This window comes from Pleurodeles waltl, chromosome 1_2, assembly GCF_031143425.1.
Source record: "Pleurodeles waltl isolate 20211129_DDA chromosome 1_2, aPleWal1.hap1.20221129, whole genome shotgun sequence".
Classification (NCBI taxonomy): domain Eukaryota; kingdom Metazoa; phylum Chordata; class Amphibia; order Caudata; family Salamandridae; genus Pleurodeles; species Pleurodeles waltl.
The window spans coordinates 1,315,870,023-1,315,886,022 of record NC_090437.1 but is presented as its reverse complement, the minus strand read 5'-3'; the positions used below and the strand labels follow the sequence as shown (position 1 = coordinate 1,315,886,022).

The window sequence follows — 16,000 nt, the reverse complement described above, 5'->3', positions numbered from 1 at the left end:
CCAACCGGACTACCTTGGTTTTATTCAAGTTCAATTCCAGACCTTGCTTAACAATATAAGTGGTCAGCGCATCGATGCTGTGCTGCAGTCCAAATGACTGAGTAGTACTATGTCATCTGCATACCGTAGCCATGCAATTGCTTCCCAGGCCCAAACCAGCGGATGACTATCTACCGGTGCTAGGGCGTTGGCCAAGTCTGTGAGGAATAGATCAAAAAGCAGAGGGGCTAAGACAAATCCTTGCTTTAGACCATTTGCAGTTTGAATTCTGTTGGTAACTTGGCTGTCCTCACCAATTTTAACTTGCACCCAAGTACCCAAGTATAGTTCCATCATTGCATTCAACAGGTTACTTGGAAGGCCCCAACCTTTCAATTTTTCCCATAGGCGAGTTCTTGGCACATGGTCAAAGGCAGACCTAAGGTCAATAAAACACCAACATAATCAACATTTCTTTAGTCTGGCTTTAATACCCAACAGGGCCAGTGCTGCCAGATTGGTTGAAGTCCCCATACCAGCTCTGAAGCCTGTCTGACTTTGTGGTAATAGACGCCTTTCATGAATCCATTCCGATAGTTGTTGCATCAAACAGGATGCATAAAGCTTTGCTTCAACATCAATCAAAACTATAAGCCTGTAATTTAAAGGGGAGGCGGGATTGCCAGACTTATTTCTCCGGATGAAAGATGATGCCTTTCCACGAGTCTGGCAGCTGCTTTGGGCCCTGGAGATCATTAAAGAGCAGCGCCAGATAATAAACCCAATATGTTGTATCTCCTCTGACCGGCGGCCCCTTCCTGTATTAACTTCTTTATCAGGCCTGTCAGTAGTTCTATGTCTACGTCCTTTCGAGCGGGCTCTTGATCAAGCGGGGAGGGATCTTATTTCAGCGTTACATTAAAGCCAAAGTTGGACAGGCTTGAGTTATGGGGACTTGCAGACAGAGAATCCTCCACCTTCCCTTGTTGGTCTGGGGCCCAATACATTGCTCGTACATGGCCTTCCCAAGCGGTATCGTCAAAACCTGCACTAGAGTGTCAATTGTTTTCCCTGAACTAGCCCATTTACCAATACGTTTTATTATTCTTCTGTTTGTTTGGCATAAGGAGAGTAGTCCACAGGTCATCATAATATCTACGTTTCTCCATCCAGCAGTCTTTCTTATATTGAGCTCTTGGTTCAAGAAGCCTAGTTTTATCGGAGTTCTTAACCCATCGTATATCCTTACCCACTTTTTTTTATTCTCTTGAGAACGTTTTTTAATTTACGCAGTGTTCTGTTATACCACGGATGCTCTTCAGTGCTACCCTTAACCTTTTTGTTTGCCTCAATTGCAGTAATTGGAAGATTTTTTTTAATCAGAAATTTGTTCAATAATGAGTGACATAAACGCTTCCATGCCTTCACCTGTTCTCCTGGTTTCAATTCTGATTGCTCCTGCTTTCTAAGTTTTTCCTTGAGCTCTTCCATAGACTCTGCACAGTGATACACTTCTTCTATCACTTTCTCGATGCCCGGCCACCGCCATGTCAGCTTTTTACTATTATAAGTTGCACGGGCAGCGATAATAGTGTATGCAGGTGGAAACCGCTTCCATTCATGCCGTATCTTTATCGATTGAGGAAAGTGGTCGCTCTCTGGGCGTACATGGATATTGTAGGCAGAAACTGATGGCAGTGCAGTTTCACTTATTAACGTGAAGTCAATGGTTGATTTTTTTGTGCCACTTGAAAAAGTTACTGGTGCAGAGGAAACGTCCCCTGGAAAGGTCGTCAGACGATGCAGGCCGAGATTTTCAAACCTTTTTTTCAAATACATTCCGTACTAATTTGAACCCCGTTTTATGCAGTCATTACTCAAATCAACGTTAAAGTCGCCAAACACAATAAAGATAGCATCCTTTTACTGTCTCTGCAGCATTTTTATGACACTTTTTTGATCCTTGTTCGGGTGAATATATACATTAATTGGCAGCTCCTGGGATTCTAACTTCTTTGGCAGCATCCAGTCGACTCCAAGGTCAATCTGTTTAATGACACAGTTGAATTTAGTTGAACAGAACGTTGTGAGGACCCTTTGGAGTGACCAAATCTTTGAGGCTTTATGGCAGAAACATTCGTTCCAATGTATTCTTAGGTTTGAATTGGCTCCATACACCAGGTTTCCTGGAACATGATAATATCAAACTGCTGTAGGAAAATCAACGCCTCTCCGTCGGTTACCATATGTTTCAGACCATGGGAGTTCCAGGAGCATATATAAATGGTGTCATCTGCTGATGTTTGCCATCTTGGTTCTTCATCAGGATCGATTGCTGCAGTAGTCATTAAGAAATTGCATTTCTGTCTGTTTGCAGATCAGAGGCCTGCCAACAAATACTTGTTGGATCATGCCCTGACGGAGAATACTTTGGTGCTTTACTACAGTTCGCTTTTCCCGTCTGCTTGGGGAGGTATCGACTCCAACCGCTCCTTTTAACACAGAGCCCCCCTTCTCTTTTTCCGGGAACAAGAGACTGGGGTATCGAGAAGGTTTTAGTCTTTGTAACTCAATGCCCCATGAGCTAAAGATATCTTGATGTACCAGAATTTGATCCACAATAACAGACGAGGCCCAACATCTTAGAGTTGCCTCTTTGTCCCTGTAATTCAGATGGGGGATAAACTTCACAGCTCTCAGTTCTGTCGGTGAAATGTGGGCCTGAGGCTGAACTGCATTTATGAGCTTGATTACTGTTCCTCTGTTTAAAATATCAAAAGACCCCCTTCGAATTATAACAAGGGACTAAGAGTAGTTTGTTGTCACCCAGAGCCAATTTATGATACGGTATCTGGCGACCAGGCGTTCTTAATAATACCAGGCTTTTTGAATAATGATCTGGCCTAGGGTGCAGTTCATTGCTCAGCATATGATTTCCCACAAGGTGGTTTTGTGAGCTCGGGCAATTTGGGGAAATTGCTAATTGTTGGTTATCTTCCCAGTCGTTACCGGTTTCCGACCTTGCGTTGTCCCCTTGCTAGCCTTGGCCTGGATGCTGGAAGTAGTTGGGTACCTCTTCCAGGGCTTTACTTTTACTTCTACTTTTTTTGTCCAATATTTCTTTATTGATTTTCAGCTATATAATTCTTTACAAATGCAACATATATACACAATTGCAGCTAGAAAAAGGGATGTATCTTTACATTATCAATTTGAAAGCAAAAATAGTTCTAGCAGTCTAGATATTAGGCGCTGAGGAATGGATAATACAGATGAGTCAGTCATAAGAACAAGTTAACCAACAGAAATAGGTAGAAAGTGGTATTTAGCAAATAATTTACTGAGGTACTAAGAGGCTATCAACCTTGTTTGAAGAGGACTTAAATATCTTATTTGGTCTCATGCTTCCTGTGGGTCTATCAACGTGATCTTCTCTGGAGATGAGTGGTAACCAAGAGATCATTCCCCCCCACCTCCTTTCCCACTCCCACCCTCGGTGGCCTGTAATCCATTTGGCTTTATGAGACCAGTATCTCAGATGGCACCAATTGGGACCCTGCCCACCTTACTCACAGAGCAATGTGAGCACATTTGTTTCAGCAGTGGTCATTTTATGCAGGTCTCTGAGATAACTCCTGATATCTGACAAACCAAGGACACAGCAATCCGGCGCTTTAGACAACATGAGCATCAGGTCAACAAATTTTCATGCATACTTAGCCTTTTTTGATTATGGCAGCAGCGCCAGTAAGCAGGATCTAGGATCAGGAGCCATTTTACGATCTGTGAGTTCTGATACAACCTCCATAACCTCAAACCATGATTCAGTCAGCACTGGGCAGTCCCACACTATGGTAAAACTGCAACTAAGTAACTTGGAAGTCACAAGCATTTGCCGGGAAGACCGCAAACACTCAACCATAAGAAGGAAAGCATAGCAGGCTGCATCATTCGGACCCTTGAGGAAGCAAGCCCAACAGGGCAAGAATCGTTTCAGGTCCTTCTTTCCCTTGAAATACTTTAGAGTATCTACTTCTAGGAACCCCGTCAGAGGCGGATTCCTTCATCATATGTAAGTCTTTATTATTTAGTGACATATGCTGGGATTTTTATAGCCACCAGCTGTTCGGACTAATTCTGTATACTAATACTGTACTGACATTATACCTTTTTTCTAGTTTCTTTGTGTCAATATACAGGGGCAGAAAAATAACAGAAGAAGGTCTTTTGTCCCCTCTCACCACAGTAGCATACTATGTTATCCTGGTACACACCTCCCAGTTATATCGGACTGAATACGAATATTGTATTAGATTTATACTTCAGATTAAGAGATAGACTAATTTATAAAAAATGGAAAGACCTAACAGTCTTAGGATGGGCTTTATTTGTCTATCTTGTGATCGTGTATCACTACAAGGGTTAATCCAATGTTTACCCGAGGTTAAGAGCATCTAGTCAGATGTTTGGATAAGGCTAACAACTATGCTTTAAGTAGAATAAAAATCTACTATAACTATATTTTTCATATCTGTGTGCTGTGCATTATGGGGATTATTTTGACCCTGGCGGGGTAAATGTGGCGGTCCCACCACCAACAGGTTGGTGGTGCAGACCGCCACACTATGCATGTGGCAGGTTGACCTCTGCCAACCCGCCACATCTCCCCTCAAAGCACCGTGGCGGTCGGAACTACTGGGCCGGAGATGATCATCTCCGACCTGGCAGTCCACAGAAAACCACCAGCGGTATTAGGAGCTGGCTTTCCACCATGGTTTCCGCGGAGGTAGCACCGCCACGAAAACAATGGCGGAAAGGCTACCGGTGACAGGGAATTTCTTCCCTGTCACCAGTAGACGGCTCAAGCAAGCACTAGGCCCCCACTCCCCTCTTCAGCCACACCACCCACTTACCCCCACCCCCTTCAGCCACAACGCCCCCCCACCCTGCATACATGCACACAGACACCCACACGCACCACACATACACCCATTCATGTACACTTACATACATGCATTCAAGCACACACATCCATACATGCATTCACACCAACATTCATACATTCATTCAAGCATGCATCTATACACACATTCACAACATACATACATGCATTCAAGCACACACATCCATACACGCATTCACAGCAACATTCATACACGCATTCAAGCATGCATCCATACACACATTCACAGCAACATATATACACGCATTCAAGCATGCATACTCACATCCATCCAAACTTGCATACTCACACGCATACACACTTACATGCAGACACGTCCTCACTACAACATTTAGACACACATACAGCCACGCATATACACATTCATGCAAACACCACACACTCAGGGAACAGTCCAGCCCGAACTGCCAGGCCAGGTCCTCCCTGAACCAGAAACAAGCATCCTAGGACCGGTTTCAGGGTATCACCCTTCATCAGCCAGGCTAGCTTGAATCTGGTGGCATAGCAAGTACGGGACCCACGTCTGGGCATACCCTTCCCACTTGGGACGACAAATGCAAAAAACAACAGATGATGGACTGCTCATTGCGTCACTGGATTCAAGCTAGCTTAGCTGATGAAGGGTGATACCCTGAAACTGATCCTAGGATGCTTGCTTTAGGTCCAGGGAGGACCTGGCTTGGCTGTTCAAGCTGGACTGTTCCCATAAGGAACAGGGCCAAGAGTGATCTGCATATGGCTGGGTCCAAACTGGGGTGGCATGGTGAGAAAAAAACGATGGATTAAACCCAGATCTTTGTTACTGGGGGTGAATGTTTGCATTGTTCAGCATTCCGTCCATAATCTGTTCTTTTTGCATTTGTCGCCCCAAGTGGGAAGGGTATGCCCAGACGTGGGTTCCGTGATCACTGTGCCACTGGATTCAAGCTAGCCTGGCTGATGAAGGGTGATACCCTGCAACCGGTCCTAGGATGCTTGTTTCCGGTCCACTGAGGACCTGGCTTGGCAGTTCGGGCTGGACTGTTCCCATGAGGAACGCGGTCAAGACTGATTTGCATATGGCTGGGTCCAAACTGGGGTGGTGTGGTGAGCAAAACAATGATGGATTAAACCCAGCTCTTTGCGACTGAGGGCGAATGTTTGCATTGTTCAGCATTCCGTCCATCATCTGTTCTTTTTATATTTGGTTCTGCGCCATGCCATCACTCCATGAGGCAGAACGAGGTCGCTGTGGAGACTTATGGCACCACCTGTGTGCGTGCAAGAGCATTTTCTGGAAAAGGTTTAGCTCTAGTCTGCCACCTAGAGGAATTCAAAAGGTGCGGAATCTGCAGTTACAAGTCAGTTCAATATTGTGACCCTTATCTTTATGTACAGGCCTAGTTTGGGGATACAGAACAAGAGAGATATTCTGCTTTCAAATAGCTCCCCAAACATGGGGAGTCTAGCTAGGTTTATTCCGAGAGATAAAACAATACCTGTTTTATGGGTACCAAATTCTGAACCCCTGAATAGGGCCAGATAATACCTTACTGGTAGATCAACTCGAGAATATGGTGCTGTCCTCCATCCCAGGAAGCAACAGCGATAAAACGCAAAATACTGTAGGACCACTCTCATATTTGAACTTCATAAGTATCAAGAAAAGTCTTGCAGGCTTTTATAAAAGGCCCACAGGCCCGCATAATCCTTGATCCACTTAGACGCCAATTAGTAATGAGAAACCGCTAGCTAATGATGGAGTCGCCTTTGTTGTGTTTTTGATCCGATGTTAAATGGGTTAGGAGATTACTGGACCACACAGATGTTTATCACACATTACGCATATTTACAACTACAGGCATGTGTTGGTGACATGATTTGCCCAGAGTCACTTTATTTTTCAGGTGTTATAAGTTTACCATGCCTTCACGCCATAGAAAAAAGGAGATGACCATTGTGCAAACAGTCACTGAATCATATTGTTAGGGAAATACCTTTCTCTAAGCATGGATGTGCAGTACTCAGCCACTCTCTTCTTTCCTCCAGAGGATTAAACAGCTGGTCCCGCTCTTTCTGAAAGATGCTTTGCAGCTTTCGTTCTTCTCTGATCAGCTCCAACCGCTTCATACGCTCCCGAGAACTGGAGATGAATTCAGGCCGATGCATCTGCAGAGCCTCCTACAAGGAAACACCACAACATTGACTGTGAACTCTTTTTTACATATGAACATACTCTTACATACTAGCATGCAAGAAAGAGATACAAGCAGCAGTGACAGTGTGGTGGTAATATGAATAACTATCGCGTTACCTATTGGGGCCTATTCACAAAGGTACATTTACGACCAGATTTACCTTGCAGGAACTCACAAAGAGATTACCATAATTTGTTACAAACAGTCTTGATTACTTAAACAGAACAGCAGGTCAATCACATGCAGTGACACATTCGGTGGCCTACATGCAGGTAATGTCCGCATCAATAATTTTTACTTGCTGTGTGTTTGCACTCTTTTTGCAAAGAATTACACAGCTACTGAAAATACTAAGGACAACAAACTATATCTTTTCCCTGTGCCTTGATGTATTTGCCACCCTTTAAGTACCCTGGTTTTAATTACAGTCTGTGGGATGTGTTCAACATTTGGGTCCTTCGGCTCAGAGTTGTCCACATCTCTATTCTTCAAGCAAAAAGAACAGAAACTAGCAATCCGGGAATTCAAATGCTTCGTAGCATCAGGACTAGCAATGGCCACTGTATGTGGTGAAGCGACCGTGACAGCCATGACCATAAAAATCTGTCAAGGTTCTTGCGTGTGTTGTTAGAGGGTAGAACTCTACACTGGTCCAGTTAGACGAACAGCGGCACTACTTCTGCGTGCTGTACTCTGCTCAAGAGTTTGGGGTTTTAGGCTGAAAGTTAATGCACAAAGGGCCAGATGTACAAAGCAATGGTCGTAAAATACTGGTCCCAATTTGCGACCAGTGAGGTATTTTGCGAACCAACCTATGTACTGATAGGTGGGTTCACAAAATACCAAATCGGAGTGGGTCACAATTCAACCTACCTCATGAATATTAATGAGGTGATTTGCAAATTACGACCCACTATGATTCACAGCCATCTCAGGGGAGGCACGGGTCAGCAGATCACCATGTCTGTGGTTGCTTTTTAATAAATCAAACTTAATGGAAACAGGACGGCATTTAAAAAAAGTTTCTTTTTTCTTTGTTATTTGTTTAAGAGGAGGCATTGGTAATAGAATGGGACTCGTGTTCAGTATGCATCAGGTACATCACTGAAACTTTCTTTCCTTGTCCTGATCCACCCAGGCTGCTCTTCAGCAAAGTGATATCTTCCTATAGATGAGGGAATTATCTGATGTCTCCATGGGCTACATTCACTGGACCACCACCTGCACCAGTACGTGTCACCACGGCGACAATGATACATATTAAAACAATCGATAAAACATTATATAATATCCCGCTGGCAATAGTACTACGTAAATATACCACTGGATAATGTGACAGTGCAACTCAGTTACAGGGCGATAACCCAAGGCACTGCCCACTCACTGTTGAGAGGAAACTGAAAAACAAATCTTCAAGGCACTGGGATAACTACATTGAAGCTGACCTAGTAAGATTCTCTCAGTAGCATTCTGTTTTTACCTGTAATGTAACTTGCAGAAATGGGATTTGTGACTTGTCTTCTGTGATGGCTGTACGAACATCAGTGTTTTTTCGGCTGATGATTTGCTGATCCTGTAGGTTTTTTTCTCGAAGTGGCGCTCTCCAAGGCTTTGTGTGGGTCAGTTGTGCATACCAGACAGGGCTGTGTCCCGTTTGTAAAGTGGGTTGGTTTTCTTTCCTCGAGCCAGATTTCAAATCCTCTGCAGGAACAAACCAGGTGACTCCTTTGGAAAAGGTCATGCAAGTACAAAATAAAGATTTTCTTAAGTAAGGAAAACCAAAAAAACAATAGTTCAAAAAAGCAACCAGTGGTTTATCAGGATCATGTTTAACAGATTATTGCAAAGCAAGGAAGTCACTTTAGTGTGTCTTATATAGCAGAGGCAGAACTCATTTTTGTAAGACAAGATCTGATTCTATACTGCTGTTTCTGGTGAAATAAGTACTATTTTTGAGATCAGCATGTTCAGAGTCAATTTTGACTTCACACTTCTGGTCACCTCCCATAACCCCAATGAGACCCACAAAATCTCAGGCTAAAATGCCCTAGCCACAGAGGCCACCATTATCCCTGATCATCATCGCTTCAGTTTAGTTTGGTTAGAGACAGTGGATGTCCATCCGGATTTGTCCCCAACAAAATAATTTTGAAATTTAGTTGCTGTCACACACAAATGTCCATCAAAATATAGGCAGCCACAGACCAAATAAGGCATGTAAGTGGTTGAACACAGATCTCACGGAGGCAGGGAACAGTGAGAATAACTTGGGAACACCACAGTTCAAGCTCACGGTTTTTAAAGTATGTACACTGCAGAGTTACAATGCCGATAACCTTCTGCAAGCTACTGGCCTAGTGGAGAGAAGGAATCTTATGAAAGTAGTTTACAGAAGGATCCGAATTACTGTGCAAATACTTGTTGATTTTTTATTGCATTACTATCTAATACAAAAAGCATTGACAAAGGCACTAGGTTATGTCTATGCAGGAGCTTTTGGCTTTGCAAATGTGTTTTAGCCATGATGTTTACCAGCCTGGCTGCTGTTCAGCATGGCTAAAAGTTAGTGGCATAGAGGAGTATGGTGTGGAGTGTCAGAGTGGAATGGCGAAGAGTGGAGTAGAGTGTTGTAGAGTGGAAGAGAGTGTCGTGTATTGGAGTGGCATGGTGTGAAGTCGGGTAGAGTGGCATACACTGGAGTGGCATATAGTAGAGTGGACTGGTGTAGAGTGCATTGGCGTAGAGTGTTTCAGAGTATAGTGGTGTTGAGTGCAGTGGCAGTGAAATCGTTGGCGCACAATGAAGCGATGTAGAATGCAGTGGCATAGATTAGAGTGGTGCATAGTAGAGTGGAGTGGAGTGGCGTAAAGTGGCATCAGAGTAGAGTGGCAACAGAGTAGAGCAGGGTGGCATAGAGTGCAGTGGCATGGCGTAGAGTGGTGAAGAGTGGAGTGGGGTAGAGTTGAGTGACGCATAGGCAGTGCCGCAGAGTAGAGTCAAGCGGCAGGGAGTGCAATGGTGTGGAGTGCAGAGTAAAGTCGGGTGGTACAGAGTGCAGGGTTGTAGAGTGATGTAACATAGAGTAGCATAAAGTGGTGCAGAGTGGAATATAGTGCCTTGGAGTACAGTGGCATAAAGTGGAGTAGTGCAGAGTAGAGTGGCGTAGAGTTCAGTGGCAGAGAGTGTAGTGTTGCAGAGTAGAGTGTCAGAGTGCAGTCGTGTGGAGTAGGCTGGCGTTGAGTGCAGTGGCGCAGAGTAGACTGTTTCAGAGTAGAGTGAAGTGGCGCAGAGTGGAGTGGTGCAGGGTAGAGTCCAGCTGCACAGAGTGGCACAGAGTGTAATGGCACATAGTGTAGTGATGCAGAATAGATTAGAGTGGTGTACAGTGGATTGGCATAGAGTGCAGGGGAACAGGATTGAGTCTCACAGAGTAAACTGCATTGGCATAGAGTGCACTGGTGTAGAGTGCAGGGGAATAGAATTGAGTGTTACAGAGTAAACTGTACTGGCGTAAAGTGTATTGGCATAGAGTGCAGTGGTGTAGAGAGCACTGTTGCAGAATGGCTTAGAGAACAGGCGCGTAGAGTGGAGTTGTGTGGAGTAGACTGGTGTAGCCTAGACTAGAGTGTTGTAGAGTGCAGTGGTGTAGAGTGTTAAAGAGTGCATTGGCATAGAGTAGAGTGGTACAGGGTAGATTAGAGAGGAGTACCGTGGTGTGTCAAAGTGCAGTGCGTACAGTGGACCGGTGCAGAGTGCAGTGCATGGAGTGGTGTAGAGTAGAGCGTAGTGGCGTAGAGTAGAGTATTTATGGTGTGGTAGCACAATGCCATTACATACAATACAATTGCAAGTGAAATGACCATTACATTTGCACAGACATACAGTTTCACTAATAAAACTATACAGTGCACAGAAAAAAATGTGCAGAAATTGCATCACTTGATTTAATGATTCGTTTTGATCACATTAAAGTATTGGTTTTCAACACACTTCAGAAATAATGAAAAATGTGCTTCATTTATGCGTTCTGATATATTCTGACACAGTTCATTTAAACGTTGTCATGTGCTAGAAAGGTCAACTCTTTAATACCCCCAGTATCCAGCAAGACTGTCACATAAATCCTCTCACTTTGAAGTCTGAGAAAGAAAAGTAAGCAAGTGCCCTTGGAAGATAGTGCCTGACATTTGACCTCAAACTCTGAATGCACAGCAAACGTGACAAGATAAGAACAAGATTTAAAGGCCTGCTAATAGAAAGCAAGTTTGTGAAAGAATACAGAAAACATGGTTTAGGCAATGGGAGGGATGAACTGAACCTGGAGAGCCAAAAGCAAATAAAACTAGAAAAAGAAAAGCCAGAAAGTGTGAAATCCACAAAGACAGGCTGGGAAGGTGTAGGAGGCTGGCTCTCTATGTAGTGTGCAAAGCTAGGTACACTGTGCAGGGAGTTCAGCTAAACACTGTTGGTTTACAGAGGTAAAAACTAGACCACCTGATGCTTTAATTTTTATGGTAGCTTGGTTGAGCACTAAGGCCAATCCTGGGGAACTGCAAAGCATTTGTTGTACTCATAGTATCACTCTTGCAACTCACACACTAAAAGGAATAACTCAGGACCAATTTATAAAAGTACTTCAGATTTTTATACACATTTTAAGACCACGATCATCAGATTTGGGTAAGTACTTTTTGAGATATGAATTTTTGAAGATTAATAAAAAAGAGTTTTTTTGTGCGTAATTACGTACCACAGGAATAAAGGGAGGATCACCTTTAAAAATACATATAAAAATCATACAGTTGATTTACCAAGTTCTTCTTTTGCATGTTGGTTGAGGTTGTCGGTGGGCACACTGGGCCAGCTGGAGATGTTCAGGCAGCTCCCGGTTCTGGCAGGAGCAGCAGAAGAAAGTCTCTGGAGCTGGTGCATGGCCACTGCGGGGGACCACTTGGAAAAGCACTGCACAGGTAAGTTTAAAGATGGATCCTTGGGGTCCCCTTGGAGTGCCACCGTCGCAAGGGACCCTTAGGACACAGCAGGTTCTCCATGTAGGGCGCAGGGAGCAGAGCGAATCAGTGAGCCAGGAGCTACGTGCAAAGATGTCCCCAGAAGCATAAAGTAAGTAGGTTCAAGGGTTGTTTGCAGGACAACAGGGCACTCGGGCAGGAGGTCCGGGTTGTTCCTGAAGTCCCTTGACTAGGGCTTCCTCCTGGTCTTTTTGCATCCCCAGGTGGGCTGTTTCTCTTGATGTCTGACGTGGGCTGACCAATGCCCCTGGTATTGGCAAGGTTTGCCGCTGGAGGTCGCACTGCCACCAAGCTTGGCACACTGGCAGGGCTTGTTCTCACAGTCGTCGGGTTGCAGTTTGGTCCCGCTGCGGCATCCGGTTCGGGATTTAGAGGCTGGTCAGTGAAGTGACCCTCACTGGCTTGATGGTTCCTTTGGGTTGTAGAGTGGTACCTCCACTCTGGAGTGAGTTCTTGGGCGATTTGAGAAGCCTAGAGGTCCTCTAGGGTTTTTTGTAGAGTTGTCCAGTTTGTCCAGCAAGATCCTCAGCGGCGATTGTCAAGTCCTGGGTGCAGGCAGGCAAGCGCCTTTTCTTTGTTGCAGCAGGTCCACAGTACTCGTGCTTAGGATCTTCTTGGTTCTCTTTGTCCATCAAATCAGAATCTCTGGTCTAAGAATACCCACTAAATACTGTATTTAGTGGGGGTTTTAAGGAGAACCTGGTAGTAACAATTGGGTCATCTACCTTAAGGTGGCCACCTCGCAGGCAACACCTCAGGGGTGGTGCATGCCAGGTGGGGCCACTACTCTTTTCCGTTGTGTATTTTCCCGCTGTTGCTCCTGCCAACAGTGGGGGTTTACAACAGGGGCTGCCATCTTCTGCTTTTAGCAGGCCTGTGGGTCAAGTTTCAAAGGCGGTTGGCCCTTTGAAGGTCGCTGCCAGGACAGTGCACATTCCTGAGGCAGGGGGTGCTAGCACCTCCACCCGGGAAAGGCTTTGTCTGCAACCCAGGGAGAAGAATCTCTCACCCCAAGGTTGTAGATTGGTTGTCTGGAGGTAGCAGGCTGGTTAGAACCAGTCAGCAACCATACCAGGGTAGTTAGCGTTTGCAGGGGGCATCTCAAAGGTGAACCCTAGGTACACTTAATAATAAATTCAGTACTGGTACCAGTTTGAATTTATCATTCTGGTTTGTTTGATACCAAACAACCCAGGGCTGAGCGGCCGTCATGTAGCTGTGAAACTTGTGAAACACATGTATTAAAATGGCTGCTCTGTCCACTCACTATGTCCAAGGTTTGGCAAGGACACAGTGGGGGCATATTGCTCATGCAGCTATGCCCTCACATACAGTATAGTGCACCCTGCCTTAGGACTGGAAGGCCTGCCAGAGGGATAACTTATCTATATTGCATGCAGTGTGTAGTTGGCGGGGCACACAGGCAGTGGGCTATGTCAAGTTTACTTTTTAGGATTGTACTAGGACACCCAGCCTGCAACGGTAGTGCTGGGTGCATCTGTATGCATAGTCCCAGAGAGTGGCACAATCAGTGCTGCTGCCCTCCGTACCCCACGCCCTGGGAACTTAAGTACCATTTACCAGGGACTTATAGTGGTAGCTAAAGAGGTCTCCAGTTGTGCCAATGCATCACAACAGTTTTAGGGAAAGAGCTGTGGCCCAGGCAACCTGATTAGCAGTACAATTACTAGGCTACAACATACATCACGCAAAAAGTGGGGGCTAACCATGTCAAAAAAAGGCCTCTCCTCACAGAAGGGCAATGACGTGTCTGTGTGCTCACTAGTTTGTTTAAGATACCGGATGGAATCTGAAGGCTTTCATAATCAGGGTCAAGGAGTCGGCTGGAAGGGCTCAAGCAGCAGAGCAGTGGCGCGGCACATAAAGAATAAAGCCTTCTTCCCAAACGCATTGCACTGGCTGGAGAGCACCCTCTGAAAAAAATATAAATCAGGGTGATGGGAGTTTCCTATTGTTTGATAGGCGAGAAATCAGGCACGTAGATGAAATATCTTGTGTTTTAGTGGCACAGACATAGATCACAAAAACCCAGTGCAGCCAACCAGTGCTTAATATCTAAACAAAAAAAGAACAAATAAGTGCAGGGATCCAAACTGTTTCTTAGGAACCTGCCGCTGGCGCTGCCAAATACTGTGGTAGCTGAAGACCAACGCTGTGCAAGTCCTGATTACACCTCATGCCTCTTCTGCCCTCCACCCTCCACTTCCTTCTCTTTTTAGCTCACCGTTGCTGGTTCTGTTTCATTCCTTTTTTAGTCCAGCTGAGACTGTTTTCCTATCATTCTCTTCCTACTCATTGACCTCTTTCTCTTAATTGATCTGGGGTCAAAGTCTGATGATTGAAAAAAAAAGTCTCAGTCAACAAAATAAGGACCAGTGCCCACTACCTGCACTAATTAAGTCCAGTTGCCATTGTCAAATCAGAAAATGTCTGTCAATTCAATATACAACAGTGAGTACCTGGATACATTATTCAGCACCTTTGATGTGCCATCGGTGATAGGAAAGAGAGCTAACCTGTTGGCTGTGGTCTGCTTCTTCTTGGTATTTTTTCTGCAAGTATACCATTTGACCATTTTTTCTGCTCCTTGTTGTCTTCTGGTGTTGACATCCTGCTCTCCATGGACTGACGGAAAACTCCATTCGCCGTTGGAATGTCCCGTGGTGCGATTTCTTGATGGGTCCTGGGGGAAGGGAATGTCATGCCAACGTCTCGGGTATTCTTCTTTGTGCCATTCATCACAATCTCAAGGTCCCCTGAAAGGAATCAAAACAACATAACACCTTATAAGACAAGAACACCATCTATGTCCTTTCAATGGTTTGCTGTTCCTGAAAAGGAGGTGTGTCTAATGCTTGTCCACGAGGGACAGAACTAGGATATATTTTCATGCAATCCCCACAAAATAAATGTAGTTAGAATAATGTACATGGAAATCATCCCTATAAACGTTCGTTATCATGAAAATCTGAATTGGCTATGGACCAAGGTTTGCACACTCCATTCTTTCCTGGCTGCCTTAAGCACATCTATATTGAACAAGGCGCATTCAGGACCCATGTTATTTAGATCAGAAATGGAAAGCAAGGATGGTGAAGTTATTTGTGTAAACCATTTAAATTTCTTCTTGATCCACAATATTTAAGAGTAGCTCTTGCAAAAAAAACAAACAAAAAACAGCAAATCAGCCACCTAGCAGTACCAGAGCTCTGGTAATGAATTGTAACTTGCTGGGAGGGGGTTTGAGGCTAAAAGTACAAAGGTTACAACTCACAAGTATCCTTTTATTAGTCTTGCTCGCAACCCTGCGCCACCTGAGCCACTTGAGACCTGTTAAACAACATATGCTCAGTTCGTCCCCTCTGGCATTCAGAGACCCAGCTAGGTGGTTGGTCAACAGAAAGATGCCCTGGCGCTCTAGACATCCACAGAGGCACAAAATCTCCTGCCACAAAGCTCCACTCCACCCCGTTGTTTTAGTACAACATGGCAGTCGTGTTGCCTGTGAGAACGTTCCCTAGCCTCCCCTTGATGGACAGCAAGAAGGCCTTCAAGGTCATGCGAATGGCCTGTAGGTCCAGTAGTTTGATGTGGTTGATGTGGATGTGGCCCTCCACTGGCGGCCAGAGGCTTCTGATCTCTAACTCCCACACAACCCAGCAGCAATTCGTCAGTCATCCCTGTCACTTTTAATGAAGAAGGGAGGGTGGCCTGCCCCAGGAAAAATTTAATCGGTCTGCCACCACTGTAGATCCTGATCAGTTTCCTCTGAGCCCTAAACAGTGTAAGAGAGGTGGGTGCTGTGCTCCCGGGGTTTCAGGTTCCACTGA

At 44.9% G+C, this 16,000-nt stretch overlaps 1 protein-coding gene across 3 annotated transcripts in view; it reads right to left on the bottom strand.

Moving 5' to 3' along the window:
- Positions 1–16,000, bottom strand: part of ALMS1 (ALMS1 centrosome and basal body associated protein) — a 141,654-nt gene that overhangs the window by 42,061 nt on the left and 83,593 nt on the right. For 2 of the 3 annotated variants that reach the window (XM_069205618.1, XM_069205619.1), the window contains exons 14-16: positions 14,687–14,926; positions 8,600–8,844; positions 6,919–7,102 (exon numbers count right to left, since the gene is read on the bottom strand). In XM_069205618.1, the coding sequence (XP_069061719.1) occupies positions 6,919–7,102; positions 8,600–8,844; positions 14,687–14,926 (669 nt within the window). The remainder of the gene's footprint in view (positions 1–6,918; positions 7,103–8,599; positions 8,845–14,686; positions 14,927–16,000) is intronic. The other variant, XM_069205620.1, reaches the window with a different exon arrangement.